The sequence below is a fragment of the Gavia stellata genome, chromosome 2 (genome assembly GCF_030936135.1).
Source record: "Gavia stellata isolate bGavSte3 chromosome 2, bGavSte3.hap2, whole genome shotgun sequence".
NCBI classification, from domain to species: domain Eukaryota; kingdom Metazoa; phylum Chordata; class Aves; order Gaviiformes; family Gaviidae; genus Gavia; species Gavia stellata.
The window spans coordinates 76,379,974-76,400,765 of record NC_082595.1 but is presented as its reverse complement, the minus strand read 5'-3'; the positions used below and the strand labels follow the sequence as shown (position 1 = coordinate 76,400,765).

Genomic DNA, 20,792 nt, shown 5'->3' with positions numbered 1-20,792 from the left:
ATTTATTTCTTGATTTCATAGAAAAGGTAAGACATTTCAATGCTATAACTTTAAGACTCAATTCTACTTGCATTAAACACTACATGCTATCTTAAAATAACAGAGCACTGTGACACTTTTATACGGGGGATATTTTATACACTGCTGAGCTCCTCCTCCTTAGTTTCTTAAGTGCTTTTTCAGCTACCCAAGTGTAACTCGGATTCATTCCCTTTACTATGCAGGCAATCTGACTGATAAAAAGAATAAAATTTATTAAATCTTCTTCAAAAGGTTAGGAAAGTAATTTACTATGACTTGAAATGGTTTCACTACTGCAAAGTATTCGCCTACCTGAGAAAAAAGGTCAGAAGAGTTATTAAAAAAAATTACACGTGAGAATACGTGTATTACACACCGTCATAAATTCTAACATTTTCTATTAACACATGCCACAGAATTTAGAAATATTTTTTAGTGAAGTATTCAGTTCGTTCAATACAAGAACAAATGTAATTTAGGTCTGAGATTCCAAGAACTGCACATTTTTGTTTCCATGGGATGTGAATATACACATACTTTCTCAACTGCTGCAATGTTTGTTCTATTTCAATACAACCACACTCTGCCCAAATGCTTGCTGCAGTTGTGCGAGTTAACAGGAAGTAAATATATTCTCAAAAATGTTCCGCTTTCTTTACTGTACTTTTTAAAAATTCAATGGATTGCAAGTCGTTCTAGGACCATTACAAAGCTTCCATTAATAGTCCTAATTGTGCTGAATGTAACAGAACCAAGTATACCAGAAATACGTGAAATGCAAGGTCAAAAAATGTAAATAAGAGCTGATGCTTTATTTTAAAGGAATAAATTATTCTGAAGAGCTTTTAAATACAGTCTCCCAACGTGGCATTCCCTAGTGATCATTTTTACAAAGGAATGTGTGGAGGTACAACTGTGAGTGCCTTCATGGGGCTGAACATTAAGCTGACCAAAACCACTTAAAAGGAGTGTATACTGGCAGCAACTTCCGATTTTTCAAGAGCCACAGCATTCCTAAGGACAGAATGCTAAAGCAGAAAACATGATTGAAAAAGCCCACAGAACAATCTCTGGAATCACTATTTTTCCAACATACTCTGTGTTACTTTATCTATGCGGACAGCAGACCAAAAATTCTTATTAGAAGAAGTATTTAGCATAATTTTCCGGAACTCTGTTATCACCAGATAACATCAGCTTGATGAAAATGTAAAATGTACGTTGGACTTAAAAGTGGCTGCTATGTAAGAGACAGGTACGCACACCTGTCTAAGACATGCAGCTGAAGCTGCAGGAATCCTGCTGGAATAGTTTTTAGCCCAAGTATTAATCTTGAAGTTAAACTATAGTAAGACAAAGACATGCAATAAATAGAATCTGAGTAGAATCACAGAATCACTACGGTTGGAAAAGACCTGTAAGATCATCAAGTCCAACCTGGGGAAAAAAAAAAAAAAAAAACAAACCAAAAAACACAAACCCACCACACAACAACAACAAGCCACAACCCACCCAACACCACACAGCACCATGTCCATCAAGCTACATGCCACAATGCCACATCCACATGCTCCTTGAATACCTCCAGGGAGGGTGACTCTACCACCTCCCTGGGCAGCCTATTCCAATGTTTCACTACTCTCTCAGTAAAGAACTTTTTCCTAATATCTAGCCTGAACCTCCCCTGGCGCAACTTGAGGCCATTTCCTCTAGTCCTGATAGAGTAGAAATAAGAAATAGAGTAGAAATAAGAACCTGTCACTTCTCAAATTTTCTAAGTTTGTTCTTTCTGAAAGGATTAATATATTAATATACATTTAGTATTAAAAAATATAAATAACAGAAGTAAGCAAATATTCTTCCCTAAAACAAACAAAACCCAAACAACAAAAAAAACACAACACAAAAAACCACCACAACACCCCACCAAAACACCAAGGATTGTTATTGGTTAAAAGATCAATGTTTTAATGACTTAAAGTGGAGTCAGAAAATTTAATATCCAGTGACTCTCCAAATACTAGCTATAAAAATATTTATTTGTAGGCTAAGTGCCAGAAATCAGAGGAGTAAGAAAAGATAGTAACAGTAGTCCTGAAAAGACAAACCAGCAACTGCACGACATGAAAAAAATACCACTTTGTTGATGAAGAGCTATGGTGAAAGTTCAGAAGACTTGAGCACGTCAGATAAATCTTCGGGATTTCAGATTCATGTGTTTAAATAGTCAGGAACAGTTTCATGTACAATTCTAAGGCATTTCTCCTTATCCTGGTAGAAAATACGACCTACTTTCTAGGAACATTTTTATATTGTCTTCCACACTGCAACAAAACAGTGCACTATTTGTTGCAAGTACGTAAACATACACTAGTAAAATATCCAAAGTGTCAATGTAGAGAGCACGGTAGCACTCTGGAAGGCTCCTGGAAGAGCTGTAACAGTTTTAACAGCAGCGTCTTTGCCATCTCTGCTTTAGCATTTCATACAGTCTCAAAGAAGGAGACTATTTTACCGCTCTTTTTACCACCCAGAAGAGGAACTGAAGAACGAACCCCTACACACGCTTGCCAGAGTTACAAGCTGGTCTGAAACTCACATTGTTTACACCGAAGGCTTGATAAAAGGTTCTGGCACTTTCAGTACTTTTTGTGTAGCTCCGATTATTTCTACAAACTTGCAGTGTGGAAAGACAGTTGCCAGCCCAGGAAAGAGATGCTACCTGTGCTCATACTCTTGAGAGCAGCAAGGGTAACATTTCAAAGTCCCTACTCTACTCCTGGATTTCTATCATGATGACTGACAGATGACTTCTGGCTAGGCTGTTCACATACAAGGTAGAGCAGTCATTCTTCTACTGCTGCCGTGATCTTGTGGGAAAATACGTATGGCATGGCAGAAGAGGACAACCACAGATCCATAACCATCAGGAAAGAGCAAAGTTTGGTGCCGTATTAGTAGATGTTGACCAATCTTGTCTTTTAAGGGAACTTTAAACTGATATTATCTTTAAAGAAGAAATCAAGGTTTGTATTTCCTATTGAATCACAAGCCTAGGGTCTTTAACCAAATTCCCTACAGAACTGAAGACTAGCTGTCTTTGATATGGAACTTATTTATATGGCATCGTGTAATTTATACATCTACTGCTAAGGCACACATCCTAAGCAAGGATATCATGATGTACATCAAAAGACAGGAGATCAAATCATCTTTCCTGGCAGAAAAGTCAGCTAAGATACAATAAAAAAAAGAGCTTTTAACATCCAGCTGTGCCACTTCTTCAGGTTACTTAGCTACAATGAACTTAGGAGAGGACAGCACTTTGAAAACAGCGAATACAGACTAAGGAGGCAGCATATTTGCAGAAACGTATGTTGTATCTGTTGTTTCTACACAGGCAATCAGATACAGCATCATGTTCTTGCATTAAAATCCTCCGTTCTCCTAGATGTTGCTTTGTCTGAAGTGGCAAGAAATGCTGCCAGGTCACCTGTGTACATGCTAGCCACAGCTCCTGAATGGAAGAACCACAGGAATTGAGGTGGTACAGTAATCACTGCTACTTTACAGAAAACATGCTTAACATTGAAACCTACTTAAAATAAAAAAAGGGAAGGCTATCAATATTTCATTGTCAGGAGCATGGCACTTCACAGAATACAGTGAGATACTGGAAAGGACTTAACAGTGCCTATAATTCTGTAAACATGGTATCATACACAAATTTCTCTCCTAGGGGAAGAGAGTTCACCCTGAACTTTGAAGAATCAGTCATACTTATGTAATCTTTTACATTTCAGAGACAATCTAAGGCTGTTCTTATGAATGAGAACATATGTAATTCCTGACTCCTGAAAAAAACCAACACCTTAGAGGATCATTTTGTCATAATGCAGCTCTCTGTTCCTCTAGTTAGATTTCATTGTTGAAAGGTGATCTGACTGGAGGACATGCCTGTCATGGACATTCTCCAGTATCCAACACTTTGCAATAACTAAGCTCGGGTAAAGTAAAACGAATCAAAACCATCCCCACATCACACAGCAGTGACTTATAATTTTATACACTTAAATGATGCTAAATCATATGGGGTTTAGAACAGAATTGAAACAAGTATAAAGAGATGGGAAAGGCATTCTCTTTGTACAATCTAAAGATCATAAATTTCAAATAGTGGAGAAGATGTTTCCATATTTCCAGCAGAAATTCCAGAAATTGGAAAAAAAAAAAAATTTCTAGTGGCAATGCAGTTGACTTTTAAGAGGGCCTTCAATCAAAAAAAGAGAGACAAGCAATGTATAAGCTACAATAAGTTATTGGTTACCAATAAACACCATATTTCTAAAAAGTATTCTTACTTCCCCTCTGAAAACACACAACTGAGATTTTCTTTGCACTTTCTTTTACAGGTCACCTTCAGTATTTTGTTTGCTTGCTGCAGCTGCAATCAAGGACAAAGTAGGACTCCACACCCAGATATGGACAGAGCTTATTCTCCTATTTCAGCACAGTATTAGGATTTATTTACCATAACCTACTTTTTAATAAGTTATCATGAAAATAGGTATACACTTAGAAAAACAAACAAAAAACCCACCAAAAAACACCACCAAAAACTCCCCACACAACTCACCTATATTCCATCGCCTATGCTTTGCATCATCAAACTGCTGCCTCAAAACCAGGAAATCTATAACATCTGGCATATCATGGTACCTAATTACAACAGAACACACAACTATTAAGCGATAAAACAGCAAAAGCATCAAGTAAAGCACTTACATAAAAAGTTAACACTTTGAATTCAACACTTCAAAAGCAAAAGCTCAAGTCACAACATTAATGGTATCTCTTAACTTTCAACCTCACCCCCCACATGAAAGCCCCCAATTTGAATATAATATTGCTTTCCTTACTTCATGGTGAATGATCCTCCAGTTAGTTTACCCGTATCAGGGTCAAGAAAAGCTAGTTTAAGACAGCAGAGAGTAGGCAATCCTACTTCATACTTAATCCCAACTATTTTCATCAGCTCTTGCTCCTGGAATAAATAAAATGTTATGTACCACCACTGAAGTTAAGATGACTCTAGTAACTTTCTGAAACATGAAAATATGGGTATGTTGGAAAGACCCAATTTCTGCCAGAACATGTCAAAAGCAAGTATCTGAAATTCAGTCTTTCAAAACAAGCTATTATTTCACAATGTAACTTGTTTGAAAAATATTTTGCTATGAAGTGTAATCACCTCACCTGCTCAAGCAGATGCAAAAAGAAATACAGTTTAAGGTCTGATTTCATTTGAATGTTTATTAAGCTAACTTCTCCCCCTTATCTTAAAATACTAAGAGCACAACATTAGAAACATCTGTATCAAGAATCTTCTTTCAGTCAGTTTCCAAACTTTTTTTAATATTAAGATAGTAAACAAAAATGAAAAAGAAGTCATACCCGTAATTCCATTTTATGCCATGGTTGTTTCTTGGGATTAATACTATATATTTTGTTCTTCTTAGCCATTACAACGTACGCTTCATGACCTTGTCGGAAATAGTAGACCTAAAAGTGAAATGTGACAGTTATTTAACAAAGACTCTGAGGAGTTGAAATGCTAGCATATCACTGCCATACAATGTGTGTACTTTCTATTTTATCATCAACTTTTTCCCACTCCATTTTCCTGCAAGAGTCACAGGTTCTCAAAAAATTAAGTGGTGGACAATTAAAGCAGGCAACATAGAAACATTTACAGAAAAAGTAGAAAATATTTAGGACACCATTTTCCCTATGAGCAAAATATCCTAAAGTACGCATGTGAGACCAAAACGCAATCAGTAACAAAAACATTTATTTATCATCGCACTATAGAGCAATTCAATGACAGTAACATGAATTCCACTAATCCGCCTGGTTATTCATTACTGTAGGACAGCCCTAAGATGACAATCAAGTATCGCTAAATTCACTATCTGGCTAATAGTATCTTTTTTTGAACACAAAATATATTGCAGGAAAATTCAGCTGTTTGTTTTTGTTCTGGTAAGATTTTGGTGTTCGCTTCATTACCACTGAACAAACAGCCTAACAAAGACATGAATAAACTGAAAATAGACATTTCAAGTACTTATTAAAAATTTCCAAATCCTTCCACTAAAAATTTCCAAGGTTCAGACATCCAGAGTCTATTAGTTTTACTTTGATCCTGTTTTATATCATACCATGTGGATGAATGTTTTTGTTAAAAACCATCACTGTAATGAAGTAGTAAGCTGAAAAACTTAAACATATATTCAAGGAATGTATCTGAAATGCGAAACAGAAGTTCCTCAAACTAATTAGAACAAATATCTGACAAACAGCTGTGTTCCAGGTACGATACATTTCAAATTAAAAAAAATCCTCTAGAAGTGCCCCAAGCCATAAACATGGGATTTCCATCAAGTAGGATGAGGGAACAACAGCTTAAATCTAAAGGTCTAACACAACAAAAAAAGCAGAGTGAAAAGCCTTCAGTAAGTTTTAAAATACATTTATACAAATAAACACACTAATATTTGTATCTCCACATGCTTTCCAAAACTTTTGTATTATAAAACATTGTAAACAAGTGTCTGTCAAGTTTCTACATTAACAGTTACTGAACTTTCTTAATGTCACATGGCAATTTTTTTTATTTTTTTTTTTTTAATGGAGAAGGACTCAGCACCACAATTTCTTTTAAACTCTTGTTTTGCAGATTATTCAACACTCACAATATCCTCATAGGGAAAAAATGCACAGTAGTTACAGAAGGCATGAAAGCAGTGACAATCTCCTATGCACTGTCAAAATCTAAGTGGCAGGAAAAGGAACAGAGAGACAGATCTAAAATAATGCCAATTTAAATTACACTTTCAACGTTGTGACAATTGTTTCCTGTACCTTCCAGTGAATCAAAACAAAAAAATCCATTTAGTGGCACAGGCTACAAACAATTCCTCCTACACTTACTGTTCCTGCTAAACCTCTACATAAATTCAAGCCACTGTTTACAGAAGTGAAAGATTTTTATTTTTTAAATGCCTCTAAGCATTGCATCTTCTGACAGAAGAACAAATTACTAAGATATCTGTGGAAAAAAGAACTTACACCTTTTTCCAGGAAATTATATTTTTAATCTTGATAAATTCCTGCTTCTGCATGGTTGTTGTAGTACCCAGACAAAACTGTTCTTTATCGTGTTAATGGCAGAATATTGCAACAAATATGCATTGTATTTCGATAACCAGACAGGGAAATTGCAGTCCCATCTCTCTGGTGTGTTTCGACCATTCTTCAAGACACATGACAAAGGTCTGTAAATGGCAGTACTCAGAAACGGAAAATGGATGGCACATGCTATTCTTACGTACTGAGTATAACTAAATACAGCACTACTGTTTTTTCTTGTTTGTACAGCTGTAAGAGAACGAATTTGAAATATCTCTCCTCCCAAATCTTACAAAACATACCAACCATCCACCAAAATGTTTGAAGGCCACATGAGACCTCTTCTCATCATACTTCTCTAATTAAATCAATTTTTTATTTCTGTGGATCTCAAAAGTAACTTTCCAGATAAACAGCTTCTTTTCACACCTTAAGCAAATGTGGGGAGGGCAAGTATCAAGAGAATTTTAGCCAGAACAGGTTGATTACAAATGTGCTCTCTATTGGTGCAACTACTCCTGCTTTCTAGGCACAGGACAGGAAATTTCCTGTTCACCAATATAAAACATTTTTCAGCAAAAGAATGCATCCTACTTATATATTCCTAGTACACACTGCACAAGCTATTCAGCAGGTGCCAAACCAAACACACTAGTTTATCTTGCTAAACCAACACGATGTTAAAGTCTCCTGGGTAATATGGTACAGATAAATCCTTGGCTGCTTCACTGTATCCAGATGGTATCAGGCACTAAATATATTTATTTGGATTTGATCTCTTGAACAGCAGCGTCTCCAAAACATGCTTGCTGGAGGGTATAAATACATAATCATTTTCTCCAGTTGCAACTGCTCCTTCCCTCACTCACTAGCAATGTCAATGTAACTTTTGCATAGCTGTGCTGTGAACTGCATCAGTGAAGTGATCCAGTAAAAACAAAACTGCTTGCACACGCAACCTCTGCTCCTGATTCAGTTTCTAAGGTGGTACTTGCAAACAGCTCTAGCTCAAGACCAAAGTTAATCAACGTTGCCAACATGTCAAGTATTTCTCCAACTGCATTCTGAAGGTGTGAACTATGCAAGGACTCTGTTTAGTACCTCAGAAACATGCCACTCCCTGAAGAGCCAACAGACTACACATTACAGCATAAGCCAGCTATTTCCTCTTACTTTAACCTGAGGGGATTTTAGGAAACATGCACAGGCTCTGGTTTTCAAGATTGCCTTCTATCAGATACTACTTATTCATACAATTCACTGTAATGTTCACATGCTATATATTTCAAAGTAGAAAATTGGTCGGTATCCTTTTCCTACAGTATTTTGCAACACCTGGGCCATGTTTATGAAGTGTTTACAGTCTAGTTCGTATAAAATACATATATACAAAACTTCTCTTGTGGTTTTCTGTTGTAAGAGACCAGCAAAAGTTTTCTGGTATCAGAAACACAAGTGAAAAGGACAGTATCAGCTATTTTCTTTTGGAATAAATTAATTTATAAAAGAAACAATACAAAAAACCCACCCTGTCCCCAAAGGTTTAGTTCCTGGTTTTTACTTCCAAGTCTCAAACTGAAGTCTTCCAAACAACTTAAATTCATATTTCACGTCATACAAGATCCTCTACAACTAAGGACTAGTTTTGCTAAATAAAGCATCTCACACAGCTTGCATACCCGTGTCATAACGGACTGAACATAGTACAAGAAGGAATGTTACTGCAACAGCATGGAATAAAAAAAAGTCACAGCAACACTGTGCAGAATATTTTTTAAGTATGGGAAAGACTAAAGGAAGCAAAAGCAAATTTTAGCCAGATCAAAGGAAGTTTTGAAGAAAATCCAAATATTCTGATAATAATTTATATTAAATCTCTGGAAAAATGCACAGATGAAAATAAAAAAGGCAAAACCAAGCTGAAAGAAGCAAGAAAACAGAGGGAAAAATTACAGTACCTCATCACCCATCTGTGGCACAAATGGGCACCGACGAGGAACAGTGTCTGTAATCCATGCTGAAGGCAGCCATTCTTCCAGTGTCAAACCATTTTCTGTCAGAACTCCTACAGCCAGCCTCTGAAGAAAATGCACAGAGAAGATTAATATGAATAAACTAACATTTGGGGAAGCCTTGTATTTCCAGAATTGTTTTATTAAAATCAACTGCCATTTCTTAAGTATATTTAATGTAAAAAGGAAATTATTGCCAGTGTGAAGATATATCTCATTTAACAGCTTACAGTAACACCAAGACCAAAAACACTAATAATCTGAAAAACTAACTGGGCTTTTTAGGTGGGTTGTTTTTTTTAGTTTGTTGGTTTTGGGGTGGTGGGGCTCTTCTAACAAAGACTAAATTTATTAACATTTCAGTAAATATGTCTCATGCCCAAAAAGATAAAACTGAAATATTCCATTCTCTTTAAGCAAATTCACACAGTTGCTTTGGCCCGTAAAACAGTACAACTATACAGATGCTTCCAATTAAGGAATCCCTCAAAATGAGGAGGAAGAGATTAACGAACATAAACTGAGGTAAAGCATGTGGAAATGACCCAAGATTGGTCACATTCACGTTACCTACTGGCATATTTACTACAATGTGCTGTGCAACTGCATTTTCAGATTGTGTGTCCACATCATTTATTTGTAAGTAACGAAGCTCACTGCAGTTGCTGGTCCTACGTGCACACTGCATGTCTATACCTAACAGGCCAGATAAAGCAGGTTTTTATACAACCATCCAAGCAAGGTTGCTTTGACATTATTGACGGCGTCTTGTGCACGTATAGAACACACGTATATTGTCCACGTATACAGACAGTTGTACAGAAATCCACTCCATATAGCCACTGATGAAAGACCCTGCATCCCTGGACTGAAAATGTGATACTCCAAGTGTAACTCCATTGCAGAGAATTCAAACGTGGTTTCACCAGGATGGGAACTGCTTTGAGTGCACCACTGAAGTGCCAGTGTATACCACAGGAAAAAGCATACACACAGTTAAAAAACAAACAAACAAACAAAAAAATCAAACCAGAACCTCTCCATTGCAATAAATCACTGACACAGAAGCACCTTGCGGATTTTCAGGTTCAAGCAGGTCTATCTTGTGAAAAACCAATGCACTGCATCAGAACAAGGTCTGTCTAGCTCATTGGTGAATTATGGGAAGGTAGTAAGAAATAGCCTTTAAACAGAGAATCTTCCCTTGCTGTAACTTCGCACATTAACAATCAGTTTAAGACCCTCTGGAAGCCAAGCCTGAAGTCAGGCCATAACAGTTAATCATCAGGAAGAGACTAGTCCCAGTGAATTTGTCTAATCATTTCTGAAACTCTACTAAATCCTTTAATAATTAGTTCCACAACCTGATTACATTCTCAGATGGTTTGGGGTTTTTGTTTGTTGAATGGGGAAAGGGCCCTTTTTTGAGCTTCATGTCTGTGTCATTGGGTGTTACATCTCGCTCTAACAAATTAAAGAAGGAAATCATTCTGCATTCATTAATTACTAAGCCATTCAGAGTTTTATAAAAGTTTTTTTTACCATAACTCCTCCAAACTCTCTCCCTTCTGTGAGTCTTTGTGTCTGCCCCGAAGAAAAAATATTCTGTACCCTTTGATCTTCTTGGGTGCTCCTTTCTTGCCCTTCTTCACTGCTGTATCATTTTTTAGATTGATTTTTGGTGGAGGGGGATTAGAAATGTAAGCACCGTTCAAGATCTTGACAGCCCATGCACTAATAGAGAAGAATGACATTCCTTCTCTACTCCTTTCTTAATTCCTAAAGTTCTGTGCCTGGCTACAAAGAGAGTCAAAACTCCTTTCCTCAATGGAAAGCCCTAGTTTTGATTCAGGTTTAGGAAACAGAAAGAACTTCCTACCAGTAAGGACTGTGAGCTCTCTGCCCAGTAAGGAGATTGAATTTTCTTGTGGTGGAGATTCTAAGACAAACATCTTTCAGAAACGACAGGTATAATTAATCCTAGCTAGGGCCAGAGGGAAGAGGGATGATTTTCTGACACTCCTTCGAGCCAAATACTTTCTTGTGGTTCAAGAACGGACCAGGTCATCTTTAAAAATCTGAAACATCTAAGTCTGGTATTTTTGGAATCAAAGACCTCCTGCATCTTGATAACTGGGACCAAAATGGATGCGAGATTCCAAAAACACTCAGTTCAGCTTTAATCTAAGCGGAAATACTAGGCTGTCAGCCACTCTTGTATTTTAAAATAAAAAGGTAAAACTAGAGCTTTCAACCATTAAAAAAAAAAACAAACCACACCACCATTTATTTTCCTGATCTCAGACCTTCTTCTGGTTTCAGACTGTGTAAATACCAAGATACTATCAAGCATTGACACTACAATCAACAACTGCATGCAATAAACAAAAAGTAGCCTAACCAAAGAGTAAAGAGTACTACCTAACATCCTGCATGTCTTACCAAAGATTCACAGTAAAGCTGATACTATGCCAACCTGCATATTGAAACAGCTGTTTTGTCAGTCTATCTTCTAATGAGGGCTGAAATGCTGAAACAATGGTCTTAAGGAATGCTGAGGACTCCTAATCTTATAAATAAACAAACCCCAGTTATTTAGTTACTTAGATGATACAGTTGGTTTCCTTGGGTATTACAAAAATAGAAGCTATGAGCTTATGAAAGCAATTAGCATCTACCAGATAGATCACTTCTGGTCTCTGTAAAGAAAGAATGAAGAACTCAAATTTTCTGAATTAACACTTAATTAACAAAAGTCATTCAAAATTTCCGTGTACTGATCTAAACTGGAATGACATGGTTACATTAGAAAGCAAACAAAACACAAGCAGACAACAACAGAACCCTGATCAAGTGAAATTCCCCCTGATGCAAATATCATACCCTGTAGAATCGATAGAAAAAAATACATGATTGCGCAGACCTAAAAGAATTTGCAGTTAAGCAGGGTGACAGTCAGTACAGCTGAAAAAAATACAGGCACATGTTGTACCAATACTCAATACATCTATAGAAAGGAAGTTTCTGTTCTGAGAAAAGATGGTGTTACAGACATTAAAAGTATCCTTGAAGTGAAATGCCTATTTAGAAAGTGTATCATTACAGCAATCTATCATTTGACTTAGAAGAGAATCAGTAATTATCATTTATTATTAGTAAAAGTCATGATATGTTTTCAAATTAGACAATATTAAGTTGTATATGTAACTGAATCATTCATCTAATTCTTTCTAAGACAGTAGGAGGGAGCATCCTGTAATATACAAAGAACATCTAACCTTTTGTTTCCTCTCTTTGGGTTTCCTCTTCTTTGGTGATGTTGATGGTCCATCTTTCTCCTCAATCCCTTTTTTCCTTTCCTTTCTAATTTGCTTCTTTTGTTTTTCAGGTCCTTCTTCATCCTCTGAACTACTTTCTGCTTTCTTTGTTTTAATTTTAGGAATTTTCTTTGGTGGTTGCAAATTGATTCCTGCATCTGCTGTCCAGTCAGAATAATCACTAGAGTAGTCACTACATATGATATGCCAAAGAAAAAAAAAAATTAAAAAACAGAAGTTAAAAAGCAGTTCAGAATACATTGAATTATAGAATGCAACCCAATACAAGATCATAGTTAGGAGTCTAGTCTAGGTAATTACAGTGTTTTAATAGTTAAAACCAGTGTCTAAAACCCTATATTCTGTCCACATTTTAAATGGTAGTAAACCGAAAAGCCTTGAGATCATTCAGTCTTGTAAGAAGCTTCACTTCTAGCATCACTAGAAGTAAATCCACTGTTCACTTGATCAATTCAAGATGACACACATTCAAGCCTGGATATTGTTCTGAGGGACTTCTAGTTTTGAATGGCTTTGAACAAAAATTAACAAAAGAAAGTCTGCTAAAGAAGAAACAAAGGATGGGTTGAAGCTACTTCAATCTTTGCTCTCTAATTTCAAACCAAGGGTCAGTAGAGGCAGTCACTCAGCTCAGACTGACAGTCATAGGAAACTGCTACCACATGCCTAAAGCATGTGTGTGCCTGCAAAGACTAACCCTCCTGCAAAACCAATCAGAAACAATTCTGCTTCTGGCAAACAAGGATGAAACCTTCCCTAAATGTTAGTTAGTAATATAGCTGAAAATGAAAACCTGGAAGTTTTAAGTTCTTTTTAATATTTTCTTCTAAATGTGCACAAGTTTTAGTTATTACTCATTAGCTGTTTACAGAGAAGATTATTTAAAATTTATCAGCAGGACTTTTCTCTGTAAGGTATACTGTCACTTACCTAGAACTGCCATCACTGTGCCATGCTCTTTCATCATCTTCTGATGTTCCACCACTGGCAACAACTACTTCTCCTTCCTAACAAGGAAGGGGCGGGGGCACAGAAAAAGAAAGTATTTTCTTTGGAACTCAAAAAAGTTATAATACATGACAATACAACTAAGACTCTTCTAGGCTTTGTATGTGTTATAAACTTATAGCATTATAAAAGCTTTATGTTGTTAAAAAGGCATTTGAGTTTGCAGATACTTAACTTACTTTAATGGACTTAATTAAATGAAAAGAAGTAAGAAAATATCTATGCTTGGACAGATGCACAGTGTAGAGCCAACTTTTTTTAACATACAACCAGCGGAGACCTGAGTGCTTCTCCATCTCCATCTAAAAAGGCTAGCTTACCTTTCTGAAAGTTATTTCCAGCCCTTTTTAATGTAGTATTTCCACATCTTTTCAATTAATATCAAACAAAAACCTGGTACGAACCTTATACACGCTTATTACTCATTTCCCCACTGTAGCTACAGAAGCACAGAGTGGTAGAGGCTGGAAGGGACCTCTGGAAGTCGTATTGTCCAATCTCCCTGTTCAAGCAGGGCCACCTGGAGCCAGTGACCACACTGGTAGGCCGTAAGGGCCACACTGATTAGGCCCACAAATATAAGGAATATTTAACATTGCACACATATACTTTGCAAAATGCCCTTACAAATGAGCATTTCCCCTTTTGTCAATTACTTTTTCATCAAAACTAAGCATACACAACAGCACCTGAAAACCTAATTCAACATCAATTTTTAAAAGAGGTGAAAGAAAACACACAATGAAAAATGTAACCCGAGTTTCCACTAGAAACAAAGTTTAATTAGCCAAAGCAGGAACTTAACGAGGAGAAATGGAATATGTAAGATTGCCTCATGAATAAGGATCTTACATCCGAGGAACTGTGTCCGTTTTCTAACTCTTCAGCAGGCCTTGCAGTTTCTTCTACTGCATATCTCGTACGGTAGTTGTGCTGATTAACTTGCTGTTTTCTTGAGTCACCAGTGTCTAGTAAATGATCATGAGAATGGTTCTGTGAAGACACAAAAGTCAAAATACATCATTTTGGAGTATATGTTTTATTAATATATAGCATTTTCTTTAATAATAGTATTCCATTAAGCAACTTTTGCAGCAGCAAAAAGATACAAGTTTCAACATCACAAAATTCAAAACAAGCTACAAGTCCCAAACTAAAGAGCTGCTGAAGAAAACACTCCACATGCATAGTTGAATATAAGCACCAAGCAGTTCAGTATATTCTGGAAATAATTAAAATGTCTTCCCAGATTTAACAGAAAATTCGTATCTTGAATTACTAAAACTCTTCATTCTCTATAAGGTACATATCAGTTAACTACTGATAGGCTGCTAAAAGCTTGTAACAGCTTGAAATTACACTAGAAATGGCCATCAGAGAAAAGGGGACTTTTACAGAGAACTCCAGAGCGTTATTTTGCAACTGAGGAGTCAGATCTATTAGAAGAGAGACTCATACATTAATACATCCGTCAGCATACAGAGATGACTTATCAAGTAAAAGCCTTTAAATGTTAAGATGATGCAGGGAAGAGTTCAAATGAATGAGTTAGTTGGAAAGAATCTGAGTTCTTATGAAGCTTAGAAGAATGAAATAAGGCTGTAATTAAGAAACACTTCACACTCCAGCATAAAGAGATTTGGTTCCTCCTGTAGAATATACATTATGCAAACGCTCACTCTCAACACAAAGTGTGTAATCTTGTATTAGTCCCCAAACCCTGCCACAAAAAAAAAATAAATCAAGAACTACGCTCTCATTTCAAGAGTTTTGTGCTAATTTTTTTGGCATGCATATTTGAACTTCAGCCTAGTTGAGACCCAATGAAAAAGTTTCTGGACACCTTCCTCGATGACACAAAAGGAGGTACACTTCCCCAGTGCTCTCCTTCTTCCATAATGGAAACCTCAGGTATCTAATGTATTAGGTGCTGATATGGTTGATAAAACAGTCCCAGAGATGAAAAAAGGAGAGCTGGAGCAAACCACAGAAAGGTACTAATATTATCAGAGCCTTCTTGTAGGGCAGACTGCTTATACCTATTCCTCCTGTATTTTTTTCTTTTGTAGGAAAGAAAAGATCTTTCCTGTCCACGTAAGATGAAAGTTGGTTCATGAGGTTAAATTTTCTCATTGAGGAAAAAAATCCCCAAAAAACCATAAAACACTTTTTGGTGAAAACTGTACTAAAACTTAGCTAAGCAGCAGTAGCTAAGATTTGGGTTTCCTTAGCCACAACAATTTTCCTTAAAATGCAGAACTCTGGTAGCTAGAGCTTTCCTCCTACCCTCTGTGTTAGAAGATACACACCTTCTTCAGGCATGACTGCAACAGTTCAATAGGGCAGGCCAGCACACCGATCTGTGTAATTGCATTACAGTATTCATCAAAGAACAAAGGACCAACACGAAACTGCTCTACACTCCATTCAGTGAGCACTGTTTCTGTTGTTCTGTCCAGTGAATTCAAGTTGGGGAAGCTACCACTGACAGCACATCTGCTGGAGACGCTTCTAATGGGATTGCTCAGCAACCAGCGTTTTAACATTACCCAAGACTTTGGAAACCTGAGGCATTCCTTCTTCTGGATTCAAACTGTCAGCACATACCAGATCTCCTCAAGCTGCTCTGACCTGACCCAGAACAGCTCCGAGGCAGCCCTAAGACTAGTGGCTGAGCCCATCACACAGCCTTCTGTCCCTCAGCCTTCTGTTGCTGCTCACTTCTCTTCAAGCTCTCAAGATTCACTACTGAAGCAGAGAGGTCACAAAAGCCAGCATTCCAGCAACTTGCTTCTGCTACTGAATTGCGATGTTTTTATAAAGGCCATCTGGCTCTTAGCATCATGAAACATGGTATGAGGAAGTATGGACAACAGAAATGGAATCACATAAGCCCAATGAAACAAATTAGTCAAGTATCCTTCACAATAATGAGGATATATTTTGCAAAAGCTACATTATAGCCTGATTGTAATGCTCATGTCTTCTCTCTACAAACAGAAGTCCTAAAAATTTACATCCCCATTTCTATTCAGCGGTGAGATTTCTCAAATGATTATTATAAATATAGCTTTTCCCTACTTATACTAGAACTCTACGGATCCTTGGAAACTGAAGCGCTTTGCATTACTCTGTGATTTTGGAAAGAGTTCTTCTCTTTTGGCAGTTCAAAGCTTAAGGGATGCCCCCCCCACTTCCCCTCCACCCCCCCCCAACATCACTCCTTCATGGAAGCAAGTAACACCACTGTATAAATATTGGGCCATGGCGATACCAAAGGGTAACAAACTGCTGTATGCACCTTCCACATCTTGCCAAAAAATGTATTTTAATATCACTCCTATTCAACACAGCTTTGCCAAAATCTGATGAGAATCTGCAGGCCAGGCAGATCTTTATTTATTTGGTGAGGGCTGGGGTTGAGTGTGAAGATTTGACTAAAAAGATAAGTATTACAAGCTTTTTCTGACAAAAATGGAATGTGTCACCAACATTTTCAACAATGACTGAGGAAATGTAGCAATGTTCTTCCCCTCCCCGTATATCCTAAAGAAAGAGCTTGAAATTGGATCCTCAACTCTAACGGGAGGCTTGGATAAAACGCCAAGATAACTTATGATTTGAGGTTTAATCATCACCGTCTCTCTCAATAAACTTTGATGAACAGTCATATACGCTGACAAGTACTTTGTATCATATCCAAGGCTTGCCGTCAGTATCAGAGCACATCTGTAGGTATATTAGAAATTACAGCTGCTGTCAGAAGAGCTTTTTTGCGAAATACAAATGATGGCTTTTCCTTATTTGAGAGGGATAGATACAAACATGTCATCTGGACACCGCTGATGGTCCTTGTAACACTATTTGTGAAAGATACAGTGGAAACACAGTGGAAACTCAGTGGTGTCCTGACAACTCAGACAACTGCATTCTACTGTCCTTACGACCCTGACTCCACTGGGAAGCACAGCTTTGCTGCGCTTTCATATAGGGCTGCAACAATTTTGGAAAGCTTTGGCTGTAGCAATTTCATAGTATTTCTTCACCAACAATATCTACTCTATCTGAAAATGGTTCCTCCTTCCTTAAAAGACCACAGGAAATAGCCTCTACTAGAAAGTTAAACAGGGGCAGGGCACAAGCCTATGTCCAGTATCAGAACCCCAACATTAAACAGCTGCTCGCAGCCTCTTTAAGACAAAGAAAGGAAACTTTGGCTTTTTTGTCTGCATATGCTTTTCACAACATTACATTTGAAATGTTATGCTGAAAAAAAATCAATTTGTCAAGCAGCCTACATAACTGTTTTCATTCTTAACTAGAATTGCTATTTAAATTCTTCAACCCACCACTTATTTCTGAACTTAAATTTGTCCTTACTGAATTTCAGATCTTGTTTTTCTGGAGAGGGATACTTTCGCATTATCAAGGTTATTAATAAATACTTTTGTCCAAGTTTAACATTCTTTGATGACCATGAGTTCTCCCCAGATGATAAATACAACAAATCCCCCAAGCTGTTAGTGAATAAAGCAGCTTTTATTTCATGGAATGGTTGAGGTTCAAAGGGACCTTTGGGGGTCATCTTGTCCAACCCTCCTGCTCAAGCAGGGCCCCCTAGAGCCAGTTGCCCAGGACCATGTCCAGACAGCTTCTGAGTATCTCCAAGGTTGGAGGCTCCATAGCCTCTGTGAGCAGCCTCTGGCAGTGCTCAGCCACCTTCACAGTGAAGTGCTTCCTTAAATTCAGGCAAAACCTCCTTTGTTTCAGCAGTTTGTGCCCACTGCCTCTTGTCCTGTCATCTTTTTGGCTAAAAAGCGTCCTTCCATACCCTCCTCAAGTCTGGATCAGTGCTTGTAATTACTTAGTTTTTACTCTTACCACATCACATATGTGTAAGAAACTACTGAGAACTGTTCCAAAAGCTGTGAAGATAATGGACACTAAGTATTAGTCTCTCGCGTTTTAGATTATTTTCCTCTTAACATCTTGCTGATTTACCTGAAAGTAGTGATTAAATAACGTGTAAGTGGAAAAATTACTACTTTTGAGGAACGTAACTAAGCTACCTTCAGCAAAACAACGCACGCATTTCTCCTCGCTGGTTTGTTAGTTTACAATACAGTCATTTGCACGTGTCACAACAGAGGCCTATGCTTACTTTTGTCATCCCTAACAATGTCCAGTCTTAATTCTTTGAAATTTCTGCTTATAATTTCCACTTAATGGTAATTAGAAATATTTCAATTTTTGTAATTTTTTTTTTTTACTAGGACACACACCACATCAACCCTCTTGCATACAGAAATTTCACACTCTTTAATATTTATTGAAACACTCTGTAATCCCAGTAATTTAATAAACTAATACTCTAATTACTTGGACTGGGCACATTTACCTAGGCATGTTATTGTCATCTTTGGCATGCTCCTGAAAAAATCTGAAATACAGTTTCACTTTGAAAATGCAAAAATTCCAATGCCACATTCTATTCTCTATCATTAAGGGGTTTTGTTTGTTTTTTTAAAGTTGTTTTGTTTAATAATAATCAGAGAAAACCCTATTCCTCACCAATGACTTCAAAAGTCAAACTGAGTTCTAAATTTGACATGCAGATCAGCGATAGTAAATACTATTCAGGTCAAAATACCCAAGCTTTTAGGTTCTCCCATGCAACTCCATTAGTCCCTCAAGCACAATCACTTCCCTACTCCTGCTGGCCACACCATTTCTGATACAGGCCAGGATGCTGTTGGCCTTCTTGGCCACCTGGGCACACTGCTGGCTCATCTTCAGCCGGCTGTCAGTCAACACCCCCAGGTCCTTTTCTGCAGGGCAGCTTTCCAGCCACTCATCCCCAAGCCTGTAGCATTGCATGGGGTTGTTGTGACCCAAGTGCAGGACCCGGCCCTTGGCCTTGTTGAACCTCATACAGTTGGCCTGGGCCCATCGATCCAGCCTGTCCAGATACCTCTGCAGAGCGTTCCGACCCTCCAGCAGATCAACACTCCCGCCCAACTTGGTGTCATCTGCAAAACTGCTGAGGGTGCACTCAATCCCCTCATCCAGATCATCGATAAAGATATTAAACAAGACCAGCCCCAAAACTGAGCCCTGGGGGACTCTGCTTGTGACCGGCCACCAACTGAATTTAACTCCATCCACCACAACCCTTTGGGCCCGGCCATCCAGCCAGTTTTTTACCCAGCAAAGAGTGCACCCACCCAAGCCATGAGTAGGGAGGTGATCGTGCTCCTGTACTCAGCACCGGTGAGGCCGCACCTCAAGTCCTGTGTTCAGTTTTGGGCCCCTCACTACAAGAAGGACATTGAGGTGCTGGAGCGTGTCCAGAGAAGGGAGACGAAGCTGGTGAGAGGTCTGGAGCACAAGTCTTATGAGGAGTGGCTGAGGGAACTGGGGTTGTTCAGTCTGGAGAAGAGGAGGCTGAGGGGAGACCTCATCGCTCTCTACAACTACCTGAAAGGAGGTTGCAGAGAGGTGGGTGTTGGTCTCTTCTCCCAAGTGACTAGCGACAGGACAAGAGGAAATGACCTCAAGTTGTGCCAGGGGAGGTTTAGATCGGATATTAGGAAAGATTTCTTTACTGAGAGAGTGGTGAAGCAGTGGAACAGGCTGCCCAGGGAGGTGGTGGAGTCACCATCACTGGAGGTGTTTAAGGAACATGTGGACGTGGCATTGTGGGACATGGTTTAGTGGGCATGGTGGTGTTGGGTTGATGGTTGGACTTCATGATCTTACAGGTCTTTTCCAACCTTAGTGATTCTGTGAAACACTTCTCAGTATGACCTGTGTCAAAGAAATGTGGGGTTACTGACTTTAGATATCGGAATGTTTATATGACTTCCATCAAAGCTGCAGATACTGTTAAAGAAGAAAGACTGAGCCATAATTCTGTACTATTTTTAACACACCCTATAATGACCCTGGACTAAAAATTAGTTATAGGACTTTGGAATCTCCTCAAAAAGTAATTACAGCTGCTCTGTGTTCTTCCTACGCTTTAGCTTGTAATCCAAAATGCTAACATTTGTTCCTGCTCTCCTTTTCATTTTACTTCTATATTTTTGACTACTTTCACTTAGGAGGGAACAGAAGAAAATATTATTTTATCATTATTATATGAACAGAAGCGATAAATTTCAAAAGTTGACATAAAAATTAGTATTTCCTACTGGTATGAATACAACCGAATTTGCATATG

General features: G+C 37.9%; 1 protein-coding gene across 1 annotated transcript in view; it reads right to left on the bottom strand.

Annotated features, from left to right (window-relative positions):
• PHIP (pleckstrin homology domain interacting protein) overlaps nt 1–20,792 on the bottom strand; it is a 116,415-nt gene that overhangs the window by 18,777 nt on the left and 76,846 nt on the right. Inside the window, exons 21-27 of the mRNA XM_059835913.1 lie at nt 14,423–14,563; nt 13,493–13,569; nt 12,503–12,734; nt 9,171–9,290; nt 5,476–5,583; nt 4,941–5,065; nt 4,658–4,740 (exon numbers count right to left, since the gene is read on the bottom strand). Of these exons, the coding sequence (XP_059691896.1) occupies nt 4,658–4,740; nt 4,941–5,065; nt 5,476–5,583; nt 9,171–9,290; nt 12,503–12,734; nt 13,493–13,569; nt 14,423–14,563 (886 nt within the window). The remainder of the gene's footprint in view (nt 1–4,657; nt 4,741–4,940; nt 5,066–5,475; nt 5,584–9,170; nt 9,291–12,502; nt 12,735–13,492; nt 13,570–14,422; nt 14,564–20,792) is intronic.